The following is a 27,175-nucleotide window of genomic DNA, read 5'->3' as shown; positions in this document are numbered from 1 at the left end:
TCATTCCTCTTCTTTCCAGAACATACCGCCACCTCTCCAGGCTCTCTTCCATTCGCCCCCTGCTCTCACTCATCACAATGTCTTCTGCAAATGTGATAGTCCAGTAACGTTGACACTGTGAAGTTTAAGGATTATAAATGGGAATGAAATGCTGGATTGTGTTTGTGAGACACCATCACAAGAAACATGGCTGTATTGTTTGTTTTAGGTTTAGGAGCCTTTAAATAACTATCGAATATCTTTCTGCCGAAGTATCTATCAAAAAAGGCAAACAGTGCATCACAAGTAGACACATTTGCATCTTTAATTAGATTTCTGGTGAAATGTTAGTTTTTGTTCATTTATTTATTTGTTTGAAAGCAGAGGAAAGTGCTCTCAAACTCCTGAGTCAGAGTTCAGTGAATTCAGAATATTTTAAATTATAGTGATATTTTTCTTTTTTGCTTTGGTGTTTTTGAATTCACCCATCAAATAATATTCCATTAAACCCTAGAGCTGTTTAGGACAACTTCTCCAAGAATTTGGCAGCGTAATGCTTTTGCTGGAATTAAAAATGGCTCAGGAAAATGACAGGTTGCATAAGTGTGGAATTTTATATCTGTAGTGAAAACATGTACTGCGTGACTCAGGCTGAGAGAGCACTTGTCTGTGCCAGACAAACTGTAGGCCAGCATTTCGAAGTCAGAGAGGGCAAATGCAAATAAAAACCAATGTTAAGCCTGTAAAAAGCACTCCAGTGAGATTGGTTGAGTTTAACACACACACAAAAAAAAAAATAGTTCTGCTCACAATGCTCAAATATTAACGCAAATAAATGACAAATGGAAAAGTATTTACCACACACTGATGTAGAAAAGCTTTGCCTGGCGTGTGTTTATTTGCATGTGTCTGTGTTACGCAGGGCTAGGACCACTTGACCACTCTAAGCCGAAGGGTTTCACCGTGCTGACTGCAGTTTTTCTGCACCTACACTCAGCAACCAGTCTTGAAGTTCCACTGTTTCGATCACTTTGAATTCTCGCCGTACTGGAGCTGAACGGCGACCTGTGACTTGACGGCACATCGTGTAGCACCTTCGAGATCGTGAACACATTCGCAACAATCGCTTCCTCTGATGCAGCACTCAGGAAGCACAAAACCTCAATATTCTGAGCCTTTTGCAAAATCTACCTGCTTTAAATGGCAAAAAATAAAAATAAAAATTGGGAATTGAGATTTTTGTGCTTTGCAAGAGTTGCTGCTTTTTATTATGTAAAGCTGCTATGGGAAACGTAGATTTTAGGGACTTGGGCACTTAACAGACTGAGATTAAATCAGCTGTTTTTAATACATTTTTAAAGTCTGTCAACCTTTGGAATGACCACGACTTCTGAACTGATTACTTCAAACATGTGTTTGATCTTCATTCATGCCCAAACACCCTGAATCCTACACTTCCCCTAATGCAGCTTTCCTCTCTATACAAACTCCCACAGCCCTCAAACACAGCAGCACCAGTTTGTAATGCAAGCTCTCTCATATAAGCTTCTTTCTAAAAATGTTCCCCCTGAGCCACAGAAGACATTATAAAATATTTTCACAGGAGCACTCCTCCTCATTACGAGCGAGCTGACCTTCAGATGTGGTACTGTATCTGTGAAATGGCTTTTTAACTTAGTCCTGATTTAATGGTTTCTTAAACTACTGTCCCAGCCCTAGCATTTGTGTGTGTGTGTGTGTGTACTGTATTTTTGTGTGAGTGCTTTGACCCTCCTTAATCTGTTTGAGACTGCTCAGGTCACTTGGGCCAGCCTTAGAAACTCACTGGCACCTGGAAGGAGAAGCAAATAGATGTTAACAATTTAAACTCCTGGCAAATTCGGGAAAGCTCCGGTCCTCGGACTGGATCACAGCCCAGCGAAGCGAGAGGCAGCGGAAGCCTGGTTGGCTGCCATTAAGAGAAGCCAAGTGTGTTTGGCAGATAGCGAGTGCAGCCAGCACTGTTGACAAGGGCCCGCTAAGTGGCCCGGACCTTCTGCAAATGAGCAGGAAGGATCAATAGGAAAACTCCTACACTACAGCGGTAGGAGCACTTGCATGGCTCTTACATCCCTCTTGACATCATGAAGGATACTAGACTGTCTTTGTGTTTGGATGTATGTGACAGAAAGATAATTGAGGGAATGATATTTTTTCCTTTACCGGATGAACAGTAAGAGAAAATACACACATCTGCATGTTTTTTTGTTTTGTTTTGTTGTTTTTTTTTGTTTTACAAGGAAAACACCCACACACCCACACGATGTTCGAACATTGTACTTTCCCCCCAATGAGAATAGTTCCTTAAACCAAAGACGCATCTCTGGAGAGATAATACATTCATTCCAAGCAATGGCGATGAAGATTACAATATCTTGATAGACAAACAGGTTAATTACTTCATGGCTAAAACCTGAGTTATTCCAAAGTATTTCCATATGAAATTGCACAACAATGCACATCAAAAATAAATGATGCATTATTTCTCTTGTAATAGAGTAATTTGCATGACTGAAGCTATGCTAATATATTAATGTGATATATACACACATCAACGTATGGTTTATTTAGTATTTTACTCTGGGGTCTGAGATTATTTGGGAGGTCCAGTCAAAACACAGAACCACAGTATGACAGAATGAATTTCAGGAAGTTTTCTGACGCGCATCATCAGCTTCAAAAATGAAGTCCTTGCAACAGAGGAGTGTGACTCTAATGGTATTTCTTTTGTACACATTTGACATATGGATTTTGCTTTCAAACTCAAGAGGCAGACAGATTTGTTTGCCATGATGCAAACAAATCCAGCTCTCTCTCGCTCCCCCCCCCCCTTTTATGTTGATTTGGCCTTTTTTTCCCTGTTAGTCGGTGACCTTTCTTTTTGAAAACGAGGAAGAGCGGAGGCACAGCATAATTTAATTCATCTTCAGCCCCTTGGTCTACTATTGCCTTCCCTCTTCTCCCAGCCTCTCAAGGGTGAACGCGGGTATGACTGTTTGTGTCGAGTCGGCGGGCCGAGCACTACAGCTGAGCAATGTTCAAATGCTGGATCAGTTTTAACAGGTTCCTCGTGGCACTGGAGGGCTCCGCTGCACCATTGATCCAGATGTCTTTGTCACAAAAAATCCTCATAGTCCAACAGCTTGGAGTGTTGCCTCGTCTTCCAAAGGCGGTAGAGGCGGAAGTCAAAGTACGCCTCGATCATCTCTTTGCCTGAGTAGATAGGATAGGATCATTAAAACAAAGACATGAAGTTTAACATACTATAAGAAAGATATCTGTTTTGGGGTTAGAAAACTGGGTGCCAGGTATCTTTATGGGGTCCATCTGGATAGAATAAGGTTTGGGTTTCCTATGAAAATAGGAAATAGGTGGATTGCGTGTTTCTCTAGCCAGGTATGCTTTGACAGTATCTGCAGTGTGTGCGGGGCCACGGTCATGCTGAGAAAGGAAGCTGCTGCCGTTCATACCCTTTCTACAAATGCTACCTTTTTCCATTCATAATTCTATCAATTATGACAAAATCCCCAACAGCAGTGGCTGAAAAGTCAGTTCAAACCATGACGGTGCCTCCACCGTGTTTTTATAGATAGCTGTAGACGCTCACTGTTGTACCTCGTCTAACCTCCTCTTTACTGTTAATGACAATCTGAAACAAAAATTTCACATTTGGATTCATCACTCCACTGACTTTTCGATCCAGTGCTTGTGTAATTTTGCATACTTCAATCTTTTGTATTGTTCCTCCTTCTTTAAGTATGGCTTCTTGGCAGTCTCACTTCCATTAAGCCACTTCTAATAAGGTTTTTGCAAATAGTAGGAATAACTGAAGAGCCAGAGATGTCTCTCGAGAATTATTGCTCAGGGCCACTTTAAAAATGACAAGAAAGTCTGGCTCCTTGGAAGTAAAATAGGAGGAAATGAGGGAAAGCTCACGACTTCTACACAGCATTATACTACCGGTACTATAAAAATGAACCTTAGCCAGAAAAGCAAATCCTGTTTGATAAATGAGAGGTGTGGATTTTCAGAGCAGTGGGCTTTAAGGAGGCAGGAGAAGTGTAATGACAGATGCTTTCATTGTTTTTGATTTGTTTAGATAAAGAGAATCTATATCTCAGCCTTTGTTTGTTGCTGATTTTCTTGCTATCAGTAATTGTGGTAAACAACAATCTGAAAAGAATTTGCTGCTCTTAGACATTAAAACTTGGAGTTTAAGAGTTTGCTAATAATCAAAATGCAATCAAGGACACAACTTTGATTTCTGCTGTAGAACCATTTCTTTGTCTTTGCTTTAGGGTACTCTACATTTGTATATGCCGATGCTGATGCCTTTTTAGAACAAATGTAAAGGAAATCTGGAACTGGATGTAAGTAAAACGCTCTAAATGTTCCTGGAGATGAGAACAGGCTTGTTTTTAATACTGATTGTGATACTGAATACTGTACATCCGTACTCCCACACGAGGCTAGAAAGGAGATGTGCAGGTCTCCAAGTGCTCAGTAACAGCACTGGACTGGGTGCTGTGCAAAGTTTGGAGTAGGAAATCTAAAAAAATGAGTTGCATTAAACATCACTTTAACACCAAAACATCAAGAAGCCACCCTAACAGAAGAGGAAGATTATAAATAAAACGCAAGTGATTATTAAAGAAGAAATTAAACAAAAAGGAGATGACTGTGAAAATAAATCAGATTTTTAAAATGAGGGAACAGCTGTTTGAGTAAATTCCTTGTGCAGTTGTTAAAGCAGGACAGATGGCACGTGTCCGTATCATTTCATATTTACCAGACGTATCGCACACTTCTGTGTGTGCGCAAGTCCCTCTACAGCACACGTTTGAGTGCGTTGGGATGTTTGTGTGGACCTACCCTGTGCAGACAGCTCCAGCGGTGACTCGAACTCAACAGAATAAGGCCTCATCAGATTCTTCAGCTTCTGGAACAGCTGTTGAGTTGAGATAAGAGAGCAAACACCAATTAATCGCATTTCACTTGACTACACTTGCAGAGGGGTCGTCTGCATCGCCTGACAAGCTCACAAACACAGAAAAACAACAGGAGGATTGCAATAAATTCAGCTTCATATGGCCAAAGACACAAATGCACACTCAGAAAGACAAACATCAATTCCCAGCTTTAAATTTACACGAGATTTTTGAATTTTTGATCACAACTGATGGATTACTGAACAAGAAAACAATCACTAGTCGCCACCTTAATTACCTTATAGCACCAATGTGCTGCTGTCTGTTTCAGAAAAAGAGAATCTCTCTTTTTCTAACACGGGAGCTCCTTCATGACCAAATTCAGGCAAGAAACTTAAAGAGCAAGAAAAGCATTTCTTTTCCACTTTATGATGTGTTATCACTTTATCATGTGATTTTGTCGTGCAAATCCTGTGTTGTGGCTAACTGAAGCCATGCGGTGTATTTATGTGTTACAAATACTTCTGTTTTTTTCTAAGTGTTTGCGTTGTGCAGTCTGGAGTGAAGCATCTAGGAAAATATGTAGCTGTTTACAAAGGGACTGAAACGGGAGCCAAGATAATTCCATTAAAACTTTGGATAAACAGGCAGCATGGATGATGTGCTGTTCAGTGGCTACAGAACAGAAAACAGTAAATGAGATGTTAATTCTGATTTGCCAAACATATGAACAGTTTTGTGTGGAAAAACCTGACCACCTTCCCATCAACCATCATCACTGCCCAGCCTCATCAATGTTTTTGTGTCAGCAAATCCATGCTGCTAGGTTGGAGGCTCTCATAGCATCATAGAGCATAATGAATAAAAGTGTTCAACTGATGTTGGCAGTGTTTAAACAGAGAAACACTGAGACAGGAAGCAAATGCAGATCTCAAAACTATACCAAACCCCTGGAAAAAAGGACTTTGTGTTGTTTTGAATTCACACACTGGTGAAAGCAATGTTCATATTTGTCTGTTTGTTTGTCAGGGTGTATATTTTACCGCTGTGCAGACTGTCCAACACTGGAGAGATCCACTAAGCATTTTGGCAGACATGACTGGAACAGACAGTTAGGTCAGACTAACACCGCTGGTTAGAGTTTATATCTGTGTCTGCATCTGTGCATGCCATCATGTTTGTATTTGTGTATGTGTGTGTGTCTATTTGTGTGTGTGTGTAAATAATTATTTATGTGATTATTTATTAGGGAGGAGGAGATATGTGTGTATATGGCTGGCTTTGTGTCTTAGTTGTTCACATCAGCTAGAGGGGTGCGGTATCATTCAGCATTTGTGTTATTCAGCTCTATCCATTAACATTACTCAGAATGAGATAATTGCTGCACAGGTGGAAGAGGAGATGAGGAGAAAACAAGAAAGCCAGCGGGGCTGCACACTGATCAGACAAAGAGGCATATAAACAGACACAAGGAGCAGATATGAAAGCAGTGGGCGGCAAACAGAAAATGAGTACAGAGAGAGGGAGAAGAGAGAAGATTGGGCAGGAGTGACTGTAATGGTAAGAAACAAACCATCCCAAGTTATGAAATCAGTGCTATTTATATATAGAACTCATTTATATATATAACTATGATCGGTTCTACTTTAACACGATGTGCCTGGGATTTACTGATGAGCACTGCATCTTACGCATTTCTTTTCACCAAAATTCACATTAACAGAAGCGTTGTGCATTATCACATCATTCGTATATTGATACCATTAATAGCTTGATAGCTATATATAACAGAGCTGACTGATATATCATCCGATATTTGCTGTTTGCCGATTTTTACTGATGTTGCAATCATGCGATGAGTGTCGTTGTTGCATAGTTTTTATCTTATACCTGAAGGAATTCTGCAACATCCTTGATGTCGACAAGTGGTGATTGGGCTGAACTAGTTCTTAGAACTTTCACTTTATCTTCACAGACTCCTTCAATACTCTTGGCATGTATTTAAATACACAAAAGGACTAGACCTCACATATTAGTGACTAAGTAATGTTATGTTTTTTAAGGTGCTTTTTGTACAACTAACTGTTTGATCACATTAGACATTAGTTACTAAGCTAACAACCCATGTGCTTTAAGGAGCAAGAATTTCACGTTATTTCAGTAAAACTTTAAGCTGACTAGTAAGACTACCGGTACTAACTACCTGCTACTAGCAAGACTATTCACTCAATAAGTAACAATGTGAAATATTAATTTATTCAACATTCTTATCTACTATCTACTGTCTGTAAATCATAAAGAAAACCACCTGACCAAAGTTCAATAAAAGTTAATGTTGCTGGAGAGCTGATGGACTTCCTCCAATAGCGTCTCCAATCCTCTGTTCTTCTAAAAATCAGCATTGTCAGTGGAGATTGCTATCGCTCAATAGTAAAATTTTACATATTCAAATAAATGTAATTTACATTTACATTCACATAAATTTAAATGATACATTTGTAAGAGCTGTTGTGATGGATTCCAATACAAATGATTAAAACTGTGACTGAGTATTAGATGAATATTTGGGCGTTTCTACAGTATTCTAGCCTATACGAGTAAACCTGCTAATTAGAAGTGAGGAAAGCATGGATAATATTGATTTGTTTCTACAATTACTGCACTCATTTTGCTGTGAGTTTGTGTAGTAGTGATCTAAATACCTTCTCGCCATTGGGGTTACCCAGGACATAGCATCCCATTATGTGGATCAGGTTTGGTTCTGGATTGACTTTACTCATGAAGCGACTGAGTCTCCTCCAGAATCTGAACAAATTCAAAGAGTACAGTTACATGGGATAATGCTTTAATAAAGAACACAGACAGGCTGAAAAATGCAAAGTAAAATGGGCAAGCATTTAAAATCAAATGCAACATTCAGACAAGCCAGATTCAAGACATGATTTGTATAACAAACAAATGTGATCAAGTCAAAATGTTCCCCTGTACAAGAAGAATAACAATAGATGGTGCACATAAATGCAAAAAATTGTAGAGATAGTGCTGCATGGTCCCAGAGGAACATCGCTGATTTGGTCAAGTGGGAGAGCATTCAAAGAAAGAGTATTAAAAGAGCATTTACATATACTTGTTATATGAACCTTAAACACACAATGAAAGTTATTAACTTATCATGAGCTCTATGTGCTTTTTTCATTTGCATTGCTTAAGAGCAATGGCAATGGTTAGCTGTTTGTCATGTTTTCTGTATTTATGTAAGTGCAGTTAGGCCCATCATTTGTTGGAACAGTCATTATAGTTTTGCCACTGTATTCAGTGGAGTACAATTTTAAATCAAACAGTCAATGTAATTGAAGTACAAACTTTACAGCTTTAATTTAAGGGTTTTTACAAATGTATTGCATTAACTATTTAGAAATTACAGTCATTTTTATACACAGTGCCTCCATTTTCAGAGGCTCAACATTAATTGGAAAATTAATTGACAACCAGTTTCATAGCCAGCACTTGTCACTGCCTTCATGAATGGAAATACAGAGGGTTTACAACTACTGGTTACATTCAAGAGCTGGTTTTGGCCAGAAACCTCTGGAAAGAGCTCGCACAGTGGTGAAAAAATTCTTTGGACGGATTAAAAACAAGATTAACTTCTAGCAGAATGATGGGAAGTGAAAAGTATGTAGAAGCAAGGAATAACTTATGATCCAGAGCATACCACATTATCTGTCAAACATGGAGGAGGCAATTATATGGCATATATGGCTGCCAGTGGAGCCGGGCCAATAGTGTTTATTGATGATGTGACTGCTGACAGAAGCAGCGGGATAAATTCTGAAGTATACAGGCCTATACTCTCTGCTCAGATTCAGCCAAATGCTGCAAAACTGATCAGATGGTGCTTCACATTGCAAATGGATAATGACCCAAAATATACTGCAAAGGCAACGCAAAAGTTTCCCAAAGCTATCAGATATTCTTCAATGGCCAAATCAGTCACCTGATCTCTACTCAATAGCAGGTTTTCAGTTATAAGATACAAACCTGAAGGCAAAGAGACCCACAAACATGCAACAAGTAACAGAACAAATCGAAGTGAGGAAACAGTATTTGGTGATGTCCTGTACACTGTCTGAGAGACAATCAATGACTTCCCGTCAAAGTACTGAAAACAATCCTTATATTAGAACTTATGTTGGTTTGTCCCGTTAATTTTGATCCTCTGAAAACGGAGAACAAATTCCTAAAAAATTTAATACGTTTTTTGGGTAAAAACTCCTGAATTAAAACTGATAGTCTGCACTTAATTGTTGTCGTGTACAGAGGCAAAACTAAAGAAACTGTTCCTTTGTTCAACAATTTATGGAGATAAAATGTATTTAACCATTAAATAAAGGTTAAAAGAAAAAAGCATGCACTGGCTTATGGCCATGCTTTATAAGATGTGGTAAATAAATAGGAATTGTTGCACTATTCTACATTACTGTGGCATAAACTAATATTCATTAAGGAGAGATGGACCCTAATGTCCAGAACTAGCTTACTGGCTCATGTCCTCCTCTTTTTCCACCTTAGCAAACGTTGCCACTTTATTCTTCAGTAAATACAGATGACCAGGGCCTCCCTGCAAAAAAAGTATACAGTATGTTATAGATCCTCAAACCGAAGCCAAGCTAAACCAAATACATGCATATTATTCATCGTCCCTTTACTATCCATGAAATTCATTTTCAGAAATAATTTCATTCAAAAAGGGATATCGTTGTGGAAAAATACACTATGTACAATACATAAATGCGTGCTTTAGGGTAGGACAGTTAATAAGTAAAATATTCAATTTTAATAGGAATAAAATTCTTGTTCCTCACTTGACAAAAGATGAGCATCCTCCAGAACTTGCTTCCTCTCCTGTAAGCTGTGAGCTTCTTGTCTATTTCCTCTGTGAGCAAGAGGGGGAAAGGGAGGGATTGATGTGAATGACAGGGACCGAGAGAGGGAGAGAAAAAAGAAAAGCGAAGCGACGTGTAAGAATGTAGGAAGAGAGGAAGAACACAAAGAAAATCCCAGGAGGGTGAGTTCAACTACAGGTGTAGTAATAGACAGCGGAGACACAAACAGAAGATGTAATTTAAATTGAACTCAACACTGTGTTCTTCAGGCGTCAGAAAGTGTCATCGTAAAATAAAACAGCTCGATGAATTTCAAATGAAAATCTGTATGTATCTGTAAAAACATCCATGGGCATCCTTGTACCTTCTATATGAGAGCTCTAATCAATGCAGAGATCATTATTACATTAGGAAACTCTGGAGAATGTGACTGTAAATGCCTCAGTGTTCAGAGGGGAGAAATCCATTGCAGCACTAAACAGTTTCTAAATAAATAAGCCACATTAGCCAAATCTAAGTTAATTTCTAGAGATTTGAAAGCAAGTAAGGTTTATCCACAAGATATTTGTGTGACCTTTAACTCCACAGGCAACACTATAAAGTAAAGATGCCTGTTTTCTATTTCACAGGAAGGAATTGACCTCATGTTTTATTCTGTTTATTCTGACAGGATGTTATGTAAGTCTTTTGTATCTATACAAATTTCATTATTCATCATGTCACTTGTTAAACATTTACTTTCAGGCTCAAAAATGTTTGGCAGTAGATGTATTTCATACACATAGTTTTATATTCCATTAGTGAAGTTTTGATTGTAGAAAGAAAGTGAGAATTAAAAAATAATAAAGAAGAAATAGTGAAGGTGAAAATGGCAGAGAAGAACACGCACCCCACAGAAATACTCACCCAAAATATCATCAAAAGTTGCATGTTCATGGTCCTGAAGAAAATGAAAATTACACAAAACATCTTAGCAAAGGCAGTTTGCATGGTTGATATATGTGTATATTTTAGTGTGACTTTCTGTAGTTCTTGTCTACTGTATTTTTCGGTGCATTCCACTCACATAGAGGATGGGAATGATGGAGGGGTCGTCCCTACGGATTATGGTGGGAATGTACTCGGCCTTGGGGACCTTAGAAGAGATCAGCTAAACATGAAGCAGAAACAGCAGAGGAGCGGAAACTTGTTAGTTTCGATGTAAGATGGAAAAGTACAAGAATTAATACAAAGAGAAAAGAGGAAAAGGCAGAATTTCTTATCGTACGCTTATATTTTATTACAACTATGCCCTAGGTAATATTCTACAGATGTAATAAAGATGTAGATTTTGTATATGTCTTAATTACTAGAGAATAAAAACAAAACAAGAATGATTATAATAATTTTAATGTACACTCACTGGCTACTTTGTATTCCTCTTCAATTGTTTCTAATCAGCCAATCACAAGGCAGGCCAATCAGCCTATCCGATTATTGTTGCTGACCATAGCCATCACTTTATGACCAAGGCGTACTCATGTTGATGATGGCTACAGCTCAAATCATCTCAAGCTGGTTTCTTGAACAGGGCAGTGACTTCATTTCACTCAAATGGCCTCCACAGCCAAAAATCATCAACCCAAATAAGCACATTTGGGATGTGGTGGCGATATGGGAGATTTGCATCAAAGATGTGCAGCCATTCAATCTACAGCAACATTGTGATGTGATCATGTCAACACTGATCAAGCTATCAAAGAAAAGTTTCAAACGGCTTGTTGTTTCAGTACCAATAAGCATGTAGGCAGTTACATGGTTAAAATAACTAATTCAGTTCCTTGTGAACAAAACCAACAGGACAGAAAACAATAACCAAGGATGATGCACCCATATAACGTTCCCTTATGGATCTCTTACCATGATTTTGGGAGGTATAAAGTCATCTCCCTCACATGCCAGCCTCTCCATCTCCCTTTCCTCCTCCCAGTCTATATTGTCGTCGAGACCTCCTTCATCCAGAGTGCCACAAGAGGTCTGCAGGTCTCCACCTGCAGAAAATGTAAGATAAAGAAGGTCTGAGATAATAGAGTGTAAGCAAGTTGTTGGAAGTTGGGTGAGAGGCAAGAAAGGTGACAGAGAAAGAGAAACTCGGGGAATGAAGGATGGATGTGTCCAGGAAGTGAAGCAAGGTGAGTGCGGGGGAGAGAGAAAGGATGGAGCTGTTAATGATGGCAATGGCATACAAAAATGACAGGTGGAATAGGAAAAAGCAGAGAGTAGCAAAAACAATGGGGAAAAAAAAGAAAATGACTGATGGGAAGCATAGCAGCAAGATTTCAGGTGTCAACTACAAAAAATGGGCTAGAAAAATCGAACTTAGTCTGGAGACCGGTTATTGTAAAGCAGGGACATGTTACAGGACACATATCGAGTACAATAATTATCCATATGTTTAATTAGTTCTAAAACCGTTGACTAAATATCCACGTACAAATGTTTGGTGGCCAGTGCTGTTACATGTCTCTTCTGATCAATGTCCAAAAATGAGCATATTAACCTTTCATTCTATTAAATTCTATATTGGACCTGTGTTACCACTGAAATGTGAAACACAGTATTGAATAATGCAATGCTGTAATGTTTGTTGGCCAAATAATTACCTGCCTGTTCACAAACAGAGGGATTTATTTATGTGATTTCAGATTATACTATAGTAACAAGGGGTTAATAGTTAATAACTGTAATGATGCTCACTCACATCTTTTCTCGGAAGGTTAAAATCTTCCATATTTATTAATACAGAAACACTTAGGCTCGTTCACACTGATCCACCCATGTTGTGGCTGAAACCTTTGTAGGTCCCAATATTTGGCTTGGTTTATTACATCTGAGATTTTTGTACCAGTGGACATTTGTTGGACATCAAGTCAGGCTTGTGTGTGTTTTGTCTATGTTGCTTGTTGTTTTGTTGACATGGTTTGATGTGAAATTTACGTTAACTGCACTAATGAGAGACACGAATATGCTCGCTCCTGAGCCGTGTTTCTTTGATGTGTGACCAGTTGGTATGGTATGAGACTATTGAAATGAAACAGCGTGAAAACTGAGGAAATGATAAACAAGACTGACATCAAAGTCTCCAGGAAACCGCCTGTGATTTAACACCACTCTTCCCCACAACAAAAAAAAAGCGAAAAATATGGGCTCAACCACACTTTTAAGCTGCAATAAACAACTCGTTAATCTTTCATTAGACTATGGAAGACAGAAAGACGATGAATGCAGTTTAGAATGATTCAAAGCCTTCCAGAAACACTGAGACACATACGCCTACAACAGTTGTAGGCGTATGACAGCTGACAGGGCTTGACTTAAGACACACACCATTTTTGAGGACGTACTCACAGAAAGAGAGAGCATCACAAAGTTGAAAAAGACCCACGGTCATACACAGACAGATGAACAGGGTCAGAGTCGACAGCAGAGACAGTCAGTTTGTACGTGTGAACGTGCGATTCTACGAGTGTCCACAGATTTGATTTTCCTGTGTTAGTTGGCCTTGAACTGCCAAAATCAGGAAGTGAGCTGTAAGACTGCAGCAACAAAATGTCATCTTATTTCAAGGGAGAGAGAGAGAGCGCGACAGCACTGTGACACGTACTGTCCATGAAATGTGACTTTCATTTTCAACTGACTACAAACAATGAAACAATGATAACCTTATGTGGATCTTATTAGGTTGCTTTTCAGTTCTGAATACTGGAAATCTTGAGATGATTGTGGTAAAAATGATTATTTGGGGATTTTTATAAAGACTTTAATACTGTAATATCATTTAGTAGGGTCTTATTTATTTATTTCTCTACATTTTATTGCAAATGCAAAGTCTCTGACTGCATTCTTAAGGATTTGGTGGGTTGGCCATCACTGACCACTCAAAGAAAGCAGCGCTAGTTTATTTTCTGTTAAAGCTGTTTTAGTTCTATATTGGTGTGTCAAACATAAGGCAAAGGGCCTAGAATTGGCCCAGCAAAAGCTCCAATTTGGCCCATCGCATGGACTTACAATTGTATTTTCTTTGTTTTTACAGCTTTTACAACATTCATACTACATCAAAGTAACTGAGTAAAGGAAAAACTGTTTTTTTTTTTTTACCTTTCTTTCTTCTGTTTTATAATTACACCCCTCAAATTTACACATTTATTTTCTTTACAACTTAAGCCCAAAGAGTAGTGCTGATGGATTACTTTGATTTATTCTGATTTACTCTTTCCTATACAGCACTTCTTTATCATGTAGAGAAACTGAGACATACTGTTGAAAATTCATTTTAATATCCAGGGATTAAATGTGTAGTCACACTCGACAGAAAGAGAACTTTCACTGCTATTAAATAGCAGCTACTCTCCTTTAGATGCTTGCTTTTTGATGAGATCTGGCAGATCTGGGAAAACAGCGTTTCGTTCCTATGCACCTTGTACAGGGAATACTTTACAGAAAGACCTCCATTTAACATGCCACTACCTATTGATGCATTCAAAAACATAATAAGGAAAGCAGTGAAGAAGACTTGTGGGCGTTTCTTTGGAGAAGCCATTTAATGTTTTATGTTATGGGTATTTTGACTTTATGGACAATGTTGTGGATTTATATTTTATGTTTTATTTGTAGAATTATTATTTAGATGTTTTGGGTTGAGAGATTGTGATCTCAATGCGACTTCCTAATAAAATACAAGTAACACAAGGATACGTCTGATTTAGCCTCAGTCAACTCATACTCTTATGTCAAAGTGTTGAATAGCAGACCTTTAGTGTTTCATGAGAAATGCTAAGTGGCTTTCAACTTCTTGTGAGTCACCTGAGTGTGGAAATTCATTAATGACAGGGCACGAAGCCAACTCAAGCTGTAATCAATCTGACAGTCAAAATGTGATTGCTCAAAGGGACGCATGGATGATTTCTGACCGCACACGTAATGCACTGACCGAAATTTATTCTCACAATTTTCATTTCTGTTGTCCTGTCAGACTTAATTTGTGGTTAACATCTGTAATAGACACTCTTGCATATGGATGTCAGGTTGATATTTAATTTATGTTGTTGCCAGCTGATGGTGCTGGGAAGCAGCGTGACTTAATTTAAAATATGGACTCTTACAGAACCAGGTCAGGCTTTTTTTGTTTTGTTTTGTAAATGCTAGAAATAGAAACTGACAAAATTTATCAAGCAAAACATTCGCTGCTTGCAAGCATGTGCTAATAATATTTGTCTACGAGGTTTAAAACCTTTTTAAAAGGGAATGTTTTTGTGCTCATCTCACTTTGCTTAAATGCAAAGTTTTATGTCAACATCCCAACATTCACGACTGCAAATTTTGCTACATACAAATTAAAAGTCACCTATTAGGTTTGTCCTTATTTTTCTTATCCAACTACAAGGTGGATGTCCATATTAAATGTTGCTTAAATGTAGTATATGCAGAAGTAATCTCTGTGACCCAAAGGGTCAGACTTGAAGCTACGCTGAAAGCTTGGTTTGCAAAGGTTCCCCCCCCCCCCATTATCAAGGTGGGGTAAGTAATTTTAGCACAGATTTCCTTATATGTTAAAAAACTTGACTCTGGAAGCCCGATGAGAGAATGTTAAAACCTCCCTATTTAAGTGTTTGTAATCTGGTTAGCTTGAAAAACAACATTTTCTCTCTAACTATTTGCGTTTGCTCCCTGCAGCTGTCAGCAACTCTTTGTTGGTGTCTGTTTGTTTGTCGTTGTGTGCACATGTGTGAGACTGCGTAAACTCACTCTCTCTGGGTTCATGAGGAGAGTCATTCTTGACAGGGGTGGGATCACTCCAGGAACGGCTGAAACTCTTCGATCTACGTTCAGCGAATGCTAGTGCAGGCGGGGAGAGAGAAACCTGCAAACTGGCTGTTTCTGCTATACACTCACCATCTTCAACACATGAAAGCGCAAAGGTGGATGGAGGAAGTGCACAAATGTAGTGTAAATACGATGGCATCTCTCCTCTGCACAAACTGCCTACATGTACAAACGAACAAACACGTACTGTACAGTAGACAAACAGTCATCCTCTCCTCGCTCCAGTTTCTATATCCTACCAGCTTCACTGAGCTACTCTGCGATAAAATCTGTTCTGCTTTGAACAGTAATCACTGTGCTCTTAGAATATCTTTAGACTACATGAAAGTGTTTGATACAGTTAATCAACAGTGGTCCTCAGGGCATCATATTTTTTGGCTTGTGTGGATTTTCAGGACGATGGGTCCTGACTAGGGATGGGTACCGGTATCTGCTGAACTAGCAAACATCATCATAGCTACATGCGGCTGTCCTCTTGTTTGATGGCAGATACTCCCTTCACCCTGGCCAAAAAGGCTAAAATGACCAAAGAAAAAGTGGAAAACAGTTAAACATGAGAGGTGTTTGGACAAAGTTTGTGGTTTTTCCATTGTTTAAGCACTGCTTCCAGCCAAGAATGATATCATATATGCCCCATAGCTGCAGAAAAGGCTAACAAACGGCACCGTTTCAAAAGTACTGGTTTGGCACCGGTATCGGATAAAACCTAAACGATACCCATCCCTAATCCTGACTTTGTTCATGTTGCTTCTCACATCAACGTCTTCATCTTTTCTTTTATAAGGAAATTCAGAGGCTCAACTTTTTTAATGTAATGATTTAAACGTGTCCTATTCTATATTCTTAGCACAACAAATACAGCTTTGTGTATTTTTTAAGTCAGAACCAAACTGCAGGTTAACTAACTATACTCAGGTTAGCTTGGCCCTAACAAAACGCTCATGTGTCCATGAAGAGAGAGAACTTGAGCCACCCTACATTTATTTATTTTTTGCTTCCATTGTCAATCTGTGTGAAGGAGGTGAGGGGTTGTTGGGGAAAATTGATGGAGCTATGAACACCGAAAAGTATGATGATCAGATTTTGAGCCAACATGGAGTACAATCCGGGAAGCATCTCACTGGCAACAGCTTGATTTTTCAGCATGATAGCGATCTAAAACACACTGCCAGTGCGGTAAAAGCATAACTAGTTAGAAAAACACACACAGTGGAATAGTATCAGCCCGGATGTCAACGTTATTGAAGCAGTGTGGGATCAACTTGATAGAGAATGGAACAAAAGCAAACCAACATCCAAAGAAAAGCTTTGAATGTCCTTTACGAAAGCTGGAGAACTATTCCTGAAGACTACTTAAAGAAATTACAAGAAAGTTTTCCTAAGCAGCTCACTATGTGTTGAAGAATAAAGGTGGTCACATCAAATACTCTGTTTTTGCCTTATATATAAATGGAAACATATTTGCACATATTTCAATAAATCGTTGCGCCTTTTTCCTATTTTCTGAGCAAAATATAAAGAAATGAGGGATAGCTCAAGACTTTTGCACAGTACTGTAGGAATGTGAGATCACTTTCCCTTACAGACATCAGCATCAAGATTTGGGGATGTCATATATTTCTACAGTGAAAGAATCAGGAGATGGTGTCATGTTTAGGTTTTAGTAATGGCTTCAACAGAGACTTTAAAGATTCTTTGATTTTCATTTAAGAAAGATGGCTGTATTAATTTTGAACGTTCACATGGATTTATGAGTGCTGACAGAAATAAAAAGATCACCATTTTTAGCAGAGCACACTGTACGTGTTTTCTTTGTACTTCCATATTTTCTAAAATCATAAAAGACAATAAAACTCTGGATGAGTCAATCCAATCTATCAAGTTTCTTGAAAGGTTGCAGTCACAGGAGTCTAAGATCTCATTTGTCTCACAGACCCGTCTCAGTGATGCCCCGCTCACTATTTTTAAAAAGAAAAACACACACTTTTCAATCACCGCAACCCATTGCCTCATTTTTTGCCTTTTTAAAAGTATGTAATTTATTTTTGTGTGTGCTTTACGACAAAAACAACCAAAAAAACAAACATTTAAAGTGCTGCAACTAGAAAGCACGTACTGTGCACAGAGACACACACACACATAAATACACATGCACAGTCATATCGCTGACTTATCAAACACACACTGATCAATATATAATCTTCAAAGAGAGACAATATGCTGATTTTAAAAAAAAAAAAAAATCCCAGCAAAGCAGCAGCAGTGCTTGGTGCCACACACACAGGCGAGAACACGCCAAAATAAACAGGAAAACAAAACACTTGTGATGGCGGGGTGAAGAACATCACAGTCAATTTGAGCAAACATATCAACCACACACATCTGACTCACTCTGTGCTTTAAGCCTTCTGCTGCCCACCATCCGAAGATGCTTCCGGAAGTTCCTGTGGGTAGCAAAATCAAAGCGGAGGAGGGATAACAGAGGACAGAGGAAGGACCAAAATGTAAAGAAGAGAAAGGGGAAGCGGTGGGTGGGGAGAAAAAAAGTCAGGCAACACACAAAAACACACACATTAGTGTCACGCATCTATTTATAACAGAGGTTTGAAAAAAGAGCTAATTAGGTAAATATATATTCATTTACTTGTCAGCGTGAGTGGTCAAAACAGTGCTGTGGGAGTAATGTGGGCTACCACATGGTGACAATACCTCTTTTTATGCTTTTTTCTTTAGATTGTTGAAACGCACAAGATTATAATGCAACAGCAGCCAGAAGGGAAACCCTGCTCAGCTCTCATCTGAACAAGACATTAAAGCTTCAGAAGTAGCTTTTTTTGGTCAAGTTAGCATAGACCTAGTGAACAATTTATGGAATAATGTCCATGACATATATTGACCATGTCTAAAGTCTTTAGGAAATACTCCTCCTCTGCAACCAGTGTGTGATTGGTGCAAAAATGGTTTTTACTCAGTCCGGTTTATCAATATTAGTGGTGGAGTTTGTTAACAAGTTTAAAGCAAAAAATCAAATAAATAAAAACACAAATCAGACTAAAATTATAGCACATGAAAAGACAAGAAACTCAGATATTTCAGGTAATACTGAACTAAATGGGCAACACACTTGCATAGTACACACAGCAGGGACATTGCTAACCCTAACACTGAAAAGAAAGAAGGATGATAGTTATGCATCTATTTTAAAAGGTTCACCATAAAATGCTTAAAAAGGTACATACTTTCATGAAACTATAGATAAAGGACATAAACGCGTGCTTTATATATTATAAAAACTGTGGTATGAGTCAGAGTGTGGCTTTCAAAGAATTTGCCAAATGAGTTGTCAATCAAATGTCATATTAAATAACCAGAGATACACATATTTGATATTTAAACTGTCTTGTACACTGAAACATAATGTGTGACTGGTGTTGGTTTTGACCCATCTAAAACCAGATCATACACACATAAACGTTCATACTAGCCTATGAGTAAGTAAATATTGGAGATGTTGCATTACCATGCACTGTTTGGAAGCGTTTAATCTTCTTAATAGCAGCAAAGTATTGTGGTTTGTGTAGACTTTGTGGGTGACTTGCTGCCTGATCCTGACATAATGTTCTATGCAAGAGTCCCAGATAAACATCCTTTTATCTTTCTGAGCTCCTCCCATGTCCCCTCTACACTCAGTGTTGATTCACTAAGCTACCAGTCAACACTCATTATTAATGGTCTCAGCGTGTGGTTGTGTGTGGGGAAATATATGCGTGATTGTCTGTTGGTAAAGCCTATAAATATAGAAGCAGCAGAAAGGGGAAAGAAGTCTTTAGAGTCTTCTTTCCCTTGATTTACTTCTTTAATAATGTCAGGAGAATAACTTATTCATGGTTTGATTTTGCATGTTTGTACAGCTAACTTCATCATCTAGATCTAGTGTAACATGGTCTAAATTAGAAATTAAATATAGTGCATATACTTATCACAGAAAAACTATTTTGTTTCCTTTAGTCCTAGATTATTAAAATGATATGTGGTTCATTATTGCAGTAGTAAACTGTAAAATTTGCAGACTAAATTGCTGATTAAATGAGCAGAAACATAATCACACCACCTAGTTAAATAAGTGGAAAATGAATAGATGCTATCACACCTGCAGTGTCTTAATTTTGTGCAGACAACAGGGATGAAAATCACAGATATAAAGTGAACACTTTTTTTTAGTAATGATTATGGAAAGGACTTCCTGGCTTTGTTTTTCCCTGTGTTTTGGAAGTAACACTAGACTCTTATGGCATTTTTAACGACTATATATTTTTGATATTTTTGCTATAACACATAATAATGATGCAGTTTTAGTTCAGTTAATAGTGAAAGTGAATGTGGAGAATTTCACGCAATATAAATCAGATTCGCTGTCTCTTATAAAAAGAAGATGGGTCAGACTGCTCTGCTCAGACACCTGTGGCTGTGTGGCCATGTTATACACATATTCAGAGCTAGTAGTAGAAAGAAAACAGAGCGTTTAGAACCGTCTCAGATGTCTATCTATCGATCTGTCTGCTTAACGAAACAAAAAATATAGAGAAAATAAGGAACGGTATAAAAAAGCCCACGTAAACAAGCCACAAAGCAGCTGTAATAACTCAGAGAATTCAAGAGTGAAAGTAAAAATTGGAGTGATTAGGCATTGAAATGTTTCCTTCACTTTTACTTGCTTTTGTTTATAGTTTTATCTTCATTATTATTATCTCATAATATAACAAACAAAGTGGAAAAATTTGCATTGAATCCACTGCTTTCACTGGTTTTTAACAGAAACCCTGCGTGAAAATTGCCTTGTTATACGAATAATTCTTTTGTGCTGTGGTAGAGACCAGATTTACCCTAATGTGAATACATTTTTAAATTCTGTTTATATCAGCAGACTGTGATATGGATGATTATTTAGAGTTCACCGTGGGCAAGAAAATACAATAAATCCCATTCTTAAGCCAGCACCACTGCAACATCTCCATACAGAAGCTTTCACTGAGCTGTTTCAGAGTTACAGAAAGGAAATGATGAAGAACAAAGTCAATCACAAAGAGTATTGTGTCATCAAGAGATTTCATGTCTCATTTATAAAATATATAATGTTCCCTGTCCACAAAGCAGGCATTTTCTAATGCATTCACTTTGAGGTTGGTTTTGTTTTTGATCTGTTTCTGTTGTTCAAATACCCAGTTAGAGTGGATAAAAAGCCACAATGGAGAAAGAAAAATAAACATGCATTTTAATATTTTGACAGCCTTAGGGTAAAGAAAGCCTCAATGTGCTAAAATCCATATTTTTAGAATAACACTTTGAGACAGACACAGGATGGATTTTTGTGTGTTTTAGAGGTAAACTGCCCCCAAAAGTTTGTTCTGCAGTTTATTTTCCCTTGTGCTCAAATCACACATTTCGATGAAACAACACGCAGCTTTAATGACATTGGCACTGCAGATGGATAACACTCAGATGTCAAAGGAATCGAGATGTACTGCCTCGTGTCGCAGACGCCATCTGCCCCTGTGTGACAGAGTATCAGGGCCCGGGTGAAACAGGTTCTGAACTTGCAACTAAAGTCATTTCTCCATGTTGCAGAATCAAAATTTTTGAGGTAAATAAACACATATTTATAAAAACAATATCATCATATTTAAAATGTAGCTCTAATAAAGCAGCCTGTGGTGTACTACAGATTTAAATGCTTAGGTGCTTGCAACTATACAAAATATTTCTCAAATTAATTCAGATAAATTGCATACAACTTATCTACAAAAACAAAAATAAGTTGTCCATGTAGCATATCTTCAATTTTCCAGCCTTACACTGGAATAAAAGTTTGATTCATTCTGGCTTTGAAATTGGGGCATTGTGAGGCGATCCTTTTCTGGTTCTTTTAAAACCTGATGTCCTCACATCTCGTGTGCCATGTTCCAACTATTTGGCTTACACAGATTAGATATGGCTGTAAATAAGCAATAACAGAACCATAGCCAGAAATGAGCGCCAAAAACTGTGCCTGAGGAGGGGGGGGGATGCTTCGTACCTCTGGATGACTTCTGCTGACTCCTGCTCCCTCTCTCTCCTTTTTCTCTGCACAAATCCCCGGAAAGCCCTGCCATGATGTGGCACAGTATTAAAGGGATGAGAGAGGGAGAATGCTGGCATAGTGAGGGGTAGGACAGTGCAGGGAGGCTGATGCCACGGCTTTGAGCTGCAAGGGTTTTTGGGCTATAAAGAGGATGCTGTTGTAGGTAGACAGCAGATAGCTTTGACTAAAAAGACCAGCAAGGTAAATAACCCCATGTGCCAGTTTGCATCTATAATAATCCATCATCCCATAGAAATGAGTATCTTGTCACCTTAAGTGACTTTTCAAGTGTTACACTTTTCAATTCTTAAAGAAATAGTTTGTTTTGGGGGGAATTTTATACTTTTTTACTTTTTGTACCATCCCAGAATCAGTTCCGCTTTGCTTCTAGTGCACCCTTCTTTGCATTTTAATGTTATGTTGAGTTTGGAGTATACACTATACTTAAATCAGCTCTTGCAGGTATGTGAACTCAAAAAGCAGCTACACTCAAATACATGCACGTTCTTCAGTACTTTGGGTATTTATTCACAACATGAGGTACATCAATTTTTAATGGAAACATTTCTTGACATTAAAACTATCTTCCCCTAGCAAGACCTCTTAGAAAAGAAGGATTTTTCTTTTTGTGGAGGCATGCCATTCGTTCATATGAACTACTGAGAAACTTGAGTGTGTTCTGACTAGCAGAAAGTCATACCACTGGGCTCACACTGGACTTCCATGTGTCAAAGTACAAACGTGGTGTGAAATGTACCACTTTCAATGTGCGATTATGTCTTCAACAGTCTTAATTGTCATTTGAAAGTGTGACCCAACAATTCTGTGAAACTGATTAACATTTGTCCAAATCAGAGTTTTAGCTAGACTACCTTTAACCAGTGATACCCCACTGTGGGCACTTCACATTCTGCTCGAGTAAATAAAAATGAATGAGTAAAATCCCCCTCAAATAACATGCCCATTTAATGAAGAGGTGTGGCTTTACTTTCTATGTTTGGGAAAGAAATCCCATTTTAAGAAAACAAAAAAACAAACCCCAAAACAATATTGTGTTAATCCACTTCCACCAGACTGGCACTTCATGGCACCTCAGCCATAAAACTGGTCAGAAGTATCTCCAATTTTAGCTAGTTTACCTAGTCAAGTATTGATAATACAAAACAACAGAGTTGATCTTGGATATGTTATTTACAGGTTTTTAGAAATAGCACAGAGTCACATGAAAATGAAAGTTTTCAAAGGTCTCTATGCTGCCCTTTTAAAAGCTAAGTACACCCCAATGACTCAAAGGAGTTGTGGAGGAATTTTGGCCCATTCTTCTTTGCGAGGTTGCTTTAGTTCGTTATGGTTACCAGCCATTTGTTTTTGCACAGCTCTCTAAAGTGCAACCACAACATTGCTACTTACTTTGCCTGGGATGATTATCTTGTTGCATGAACTAAATTTGGCTAAGGTTTAGCTCTAGGACACGTGGCCTAGCATCTAGAACACTGGTTTACTGATGAGTTCATGGTCAACTCAGTGAGTGCAAGATGCCCAGGTCCTGTTGCAAAAATCATCTTCCCTGCACCACCATGCTTGACAGTTGCTATGAGGTGTTTTTGCTGGTATGTTGTGTTTGGTTTTCACCAACATGTGCCACGTGCCACTGTGCATTATGGCAAAACATCTCAAGAGTCAAACCTAGGCCTGCTGCCATGGCAACTCTTCCAACAAGCCATACTAGTTCAATCTTTTTCTAATTGTACTTTCATGAACTTTGACATGTAACACGCTAACAAGTCTAATTAACTGATTAATCTAATTGTGATTAACAGCACTTTCCTGCTACTTACCTCCTTGATTTCTATGGAAACAGTAAGGGTGTACATAGATTTTCATAGACTACACAGATATCTTTGAAAACTTTCTCTCTCAAATGATGATATATTTAATCATACATACTGTTTAGTACAATCAGTTAATTTGGGGTTTTTATATTTTTATAACAAATACTGACATCAGGACTGAATACCTTTGTGCTTACAACTGAAGAGTGGACTGTTTAATAAAAACCTGACATGTTTTCAGTGTTAAGTAGCAGCTCGGGTTAGCTGGGCTTAGTTAGTCACAGTGTGTTGCAGCAGGAAGGGGTATGTAGTATGAAATGTTAAGGTTCTGGCTTGGTTAAGCAGTGTTAATATGTTAGCATTTATCTTATCGCTGAAGCTAGTTAGGAAGCTTTTGCACACAGCACATTTCTTACAGGCTATTTATCTATCAAAGTTTTATGGAACTTACTGAATACAGCCAAAAGTTGCATTTTACTGGAAGACACTTGGATTGAATTTTTGCACTATAAATACTTGTTCTTGTACTTATGAAATCTCTCAGACACATTTAGTTCCAAACATGGCTGAAGTCAGCCAGCACAGATTTAGTGATAATTAGGAAGGCTGTGAAGAAGGATTAGAGCACCAACATAACTAACACAAATATCTTAAATGGCCAAAGTCCCTCTATTGCTGTGACCTAGACGAGTGTGTGCGTGCCAAACTGGTAAAACTGCAGGGCGCATGTGAGCTGCCAGGGTTTAGGTCAGCCAACGCACAGACATTTTCTGTACTTGAGCTTGGCAGGCTTACTCAGCAGCACTGGATTACACCGGACTTCCCTTCTGTCACATTTTTAGCCATTTTGAGTTTTTACATGAATTAACATTATTTGTGCTGACTGCGCTTTATAGTTGTTCAGAGAGCTAAACACGCAATATTAAATGTATTTCAGTTTTCATATTATTTGAGAGCACTGCGCTACATCCTGCTTGGTTCTCTCTTGTAATGATTTATTTTCTTTAACTCAGCGCAACAAGCAGCCCGATGATGAAGGTTAAATGATAGCATCTACGTTAAGGAACAGCAGTTAAGGACGAGGGATTTAGATGAGGAAAAAAGAAATCAGGCAGGGAACAATACTCACGAGATCCTGTTTGATGGTCCCAAGATTAATTAGCATGCAAGAAGAGAAGCAAGAAAGAAGAAGAAACAGTTAAGGCACCAGAGAGCACTGAGTCTCAGAGAGGCAAAGAACAGAATCAGAATGAGACAGAGGAAGTTTATGTTTAATCTCCATGTGTAAAAACTAATAAAGTAAAGCCATATTAGTGCCGTAGGTTTGCATTTAATTATAGAATCAAACAGCTTTTGCGGGATATGTGGTTGAGTGTGACTTTGGGCTCAACAGATGGTGCAACAAGCATCTAATACAAGGTGAAAGGCGAAAACACAAAGTGAATGACTTAAAAAGAGGTAAAATGACAGTGAAGGGGAGAAACAGTTTGCTGGAAACGGTGGGAGATTCTGCATATTTTAATCAGAAGTTGTGACAGTAGAAATATTCTGCAACTGCAGGTGTTTTTGAGAGATAAATTCATGCACTTACACAAATAGGTGCACGCGTTTTTATTCAAACGTGCTGACTAATATTCCAGCTCGAATGCACATGCAGCATTGATTTTACGGCCCTCAAAAGGGGTGTTTTCAGGTTTTCGTGTAGACTAGTAATATGGACAACGATAAATATGATGATGCATATGAGATGAGAGTGATCAGTCTAAGCATTTCTTTTATTCTTCTTTGAAGAAAAACTTGTAGCTGATTACATTTTAACCAAAAGGAAATGTGAGAATTAACAAAATAGTCACTATGATGGATGTCCTCCTTAAGCAAAACTTATAATAGTTTGCAAGTTGATTTTTAAACTTGCTCACGGGGAAGTCAATGGCAGCCTAGAAGATAATAAATCAATTAGAAAATCCTTAATGTTAAGTATGCCAGTAATGGTCTGTTTCTAGGCAGTTGTATAAGACATTGCCATGGTACGTTTACTCTGACCTTTCAAACAGCAGATCTGGCATAATTGTGACTGTGCATGTTTGTGTACGTGTGTGCACAGGAACTGGACACTCACGCCTGCATGGTTGTTGTAGCAGTTTGAAAGGTGAACATATTTTCCTTGGGGAACCAGTTGGTGTCCTCTGCAATTAGAGAGAAAAATGAGGTTTCCGAGTTTAATAGACAGAGAAAAATAGACCATATTGGCAAATGTCGTAGTAAATTTATTGGAAATATGAAATCACAAAACCAGCACCAGCACTTCACAGTCCAGCACTCCACAAATGGAGAGAGGGAGACACAAAGGAAGAGACAGCAGAGGAAAGAGACGGGCAGACGAAGAGTCAAAAATACAGATCACCACGTTACAACATCAAACTCTCGATCCCCTCCAGACCTGAGAAGAAATAGATTTGAAGTAATAAATATAATATTAGCTTATTTTAATGCAGGCATCCGTTATTTTTGTTTTGTTTCCTTAGACTGATAAACACTGATAGCAATAAGTGTTATTTCTTGACATTTTATGAAGGGCTTATTTGTTACTTGTTTTATACTCAGGTATTATAAATAGAGTTTATATGGAATCTTAAGTTTAAAAAAAAGTAATCTGATGGAGAAGATTTTCGTGAAAACTACCAAAGGTGTGTTTTACTAGTGATTTTATAACCTACATTTGCACTATTTTTCATCACTATAACATCCTTCATTCACTCGTCCATTTTCTTAACTATTCATCAAACCACACACCAAGCTGAAATAACCAATTAACTTAACAAGCATGTCTTTGGACTTTGGATACAAACCCATGTAGGCACAGGGGGAACATCAAGTCTCTACATGAAAGGGAAGACAAGAAGCTTCTTACTGTGAGGCCACAGTGCTAACCGCTGCACCACTGTGCCGTCCTTTAAACATCATGAATTAAAAAGATGAATTTTTGTGGAGAAGTCTCGAGCCAATCCTCATTTTCTTTATGTTTTGCTTCCAAGAATTCATTGTAATTTTTAGAGCGGTCTTGAACAATAGTTCTCTCTTGTTTCAGTCCAGTGCTTATACCTGATCATTTCAGAGGAATGCTTTATTGTTGTTTGTTAAGCCACTTAACATTGATCTATTTATCACCCCAACATTAAAAGGCACCTAAGTAATGAACCAGAGCTGCATATAACAGACAATTTTATTCAGATAACTTTAACTTCAATCTTTAGGCACTTTATTACAAGAAGCCTGCCAAAAAGACCATGTTGGTTTCCATTTCTTTCATTGGATCTACAAATAGTATTTTGTACACCGAGACAAGTGTAATTTGTTGAAAATTTGCAGCGTGTCATTGAAAATTTAAGAAACTGGACAAGTGGAGAACATCATAGGCAATAGGAGGCCTAAAAAAAAGAAAAAAGAAAAGCCCTATCTAAATCAGATCAACAGTATTTTAAAGTCATGGAAACAGGCAGGGGAAAAAAGTTAAAATCAGACAGAAGAGGA

At 38.1% G+C, this 27,175-nt stretch overlaps 1 protein-coding gene across 4 annotated transcripts in view; it reads right to left on the bottom strand.

Annotated features, from left to right (window-relative positions):
- Positions 1-286: 286 nt before the first annotated feature.
- Positions 287-27,175, bottom strand: part of nsmfa (NMDA receptor synaptonuclear signaling and neuronal migration factor a) — a 45,129-nt gene continuing 18,240 nt past the window's right edge. For 3 of the 4 annotated variants that reach the window (XM_085279311.1, XM_085279312.1, XM_085279313.1), the window contains 10 exons: positions 25,764-25,830; positions 18,086-18,138; positions 11,732-11,862; positions 10,899-10,982; positions 10,739-10,772; positions 9,812-9,882; positions 9,488-9,567; positions 7,649-7,751; positions 4,891-4,966; positions 287-3,231 (listed from right to left, as the gene is read on the bottom strand). In XM_085279311.1, coding sequence (XP_085135437.1) covers positions 3,134-3,231; positions 4,891-4,966; positions 7,649-7,751; positions 9,488-9,567; positions 9,812-9,882; positions 10,739-10,772; positions 10,899-10,982; positions 11,732-11,862; positions 18,086-18,138; positions 25,764-25,830 — 797 coding nt within the window. In that variant the 3' untranslated portion in view covers positions 287-3,133. Of the gene's footprint in view, positions 3,232-4,890; positions 4,967-7,648; positions 7,752-9,487; positions 9,568-9,811; positions 9,883-10,738; positions 10,773-10,898; positions 10,983-11,731; positions 11,863-15,616; positions 15,707-18,085; positions 18,139-25,763; positions 25,831-27,175 lie in introns of all 4 variants that reach the window. The other variant, XM_085279314.1, reaches the window with a different exon arrangement.

This window comes from Mchenga conophoros, linkage group LG7, assembly GCF_057382185.1.
Source record: "Mchenga conophoros isolate Kocher_MC1m ecotype Shallow Benthic linkage group LG7, M_conophoros_male_GT1.1, whole genome shotgun sequence".
Classification (NCBI taxonomy): Eukaryota; Metazoa; Chordata; class Actinopteri; order Cichliformes; family Cichlidae; genus Mchenga; species Mchenga conophoros.
This window is presented reverse-complemented; position numbering and strand designations above follow the sequence as displayed.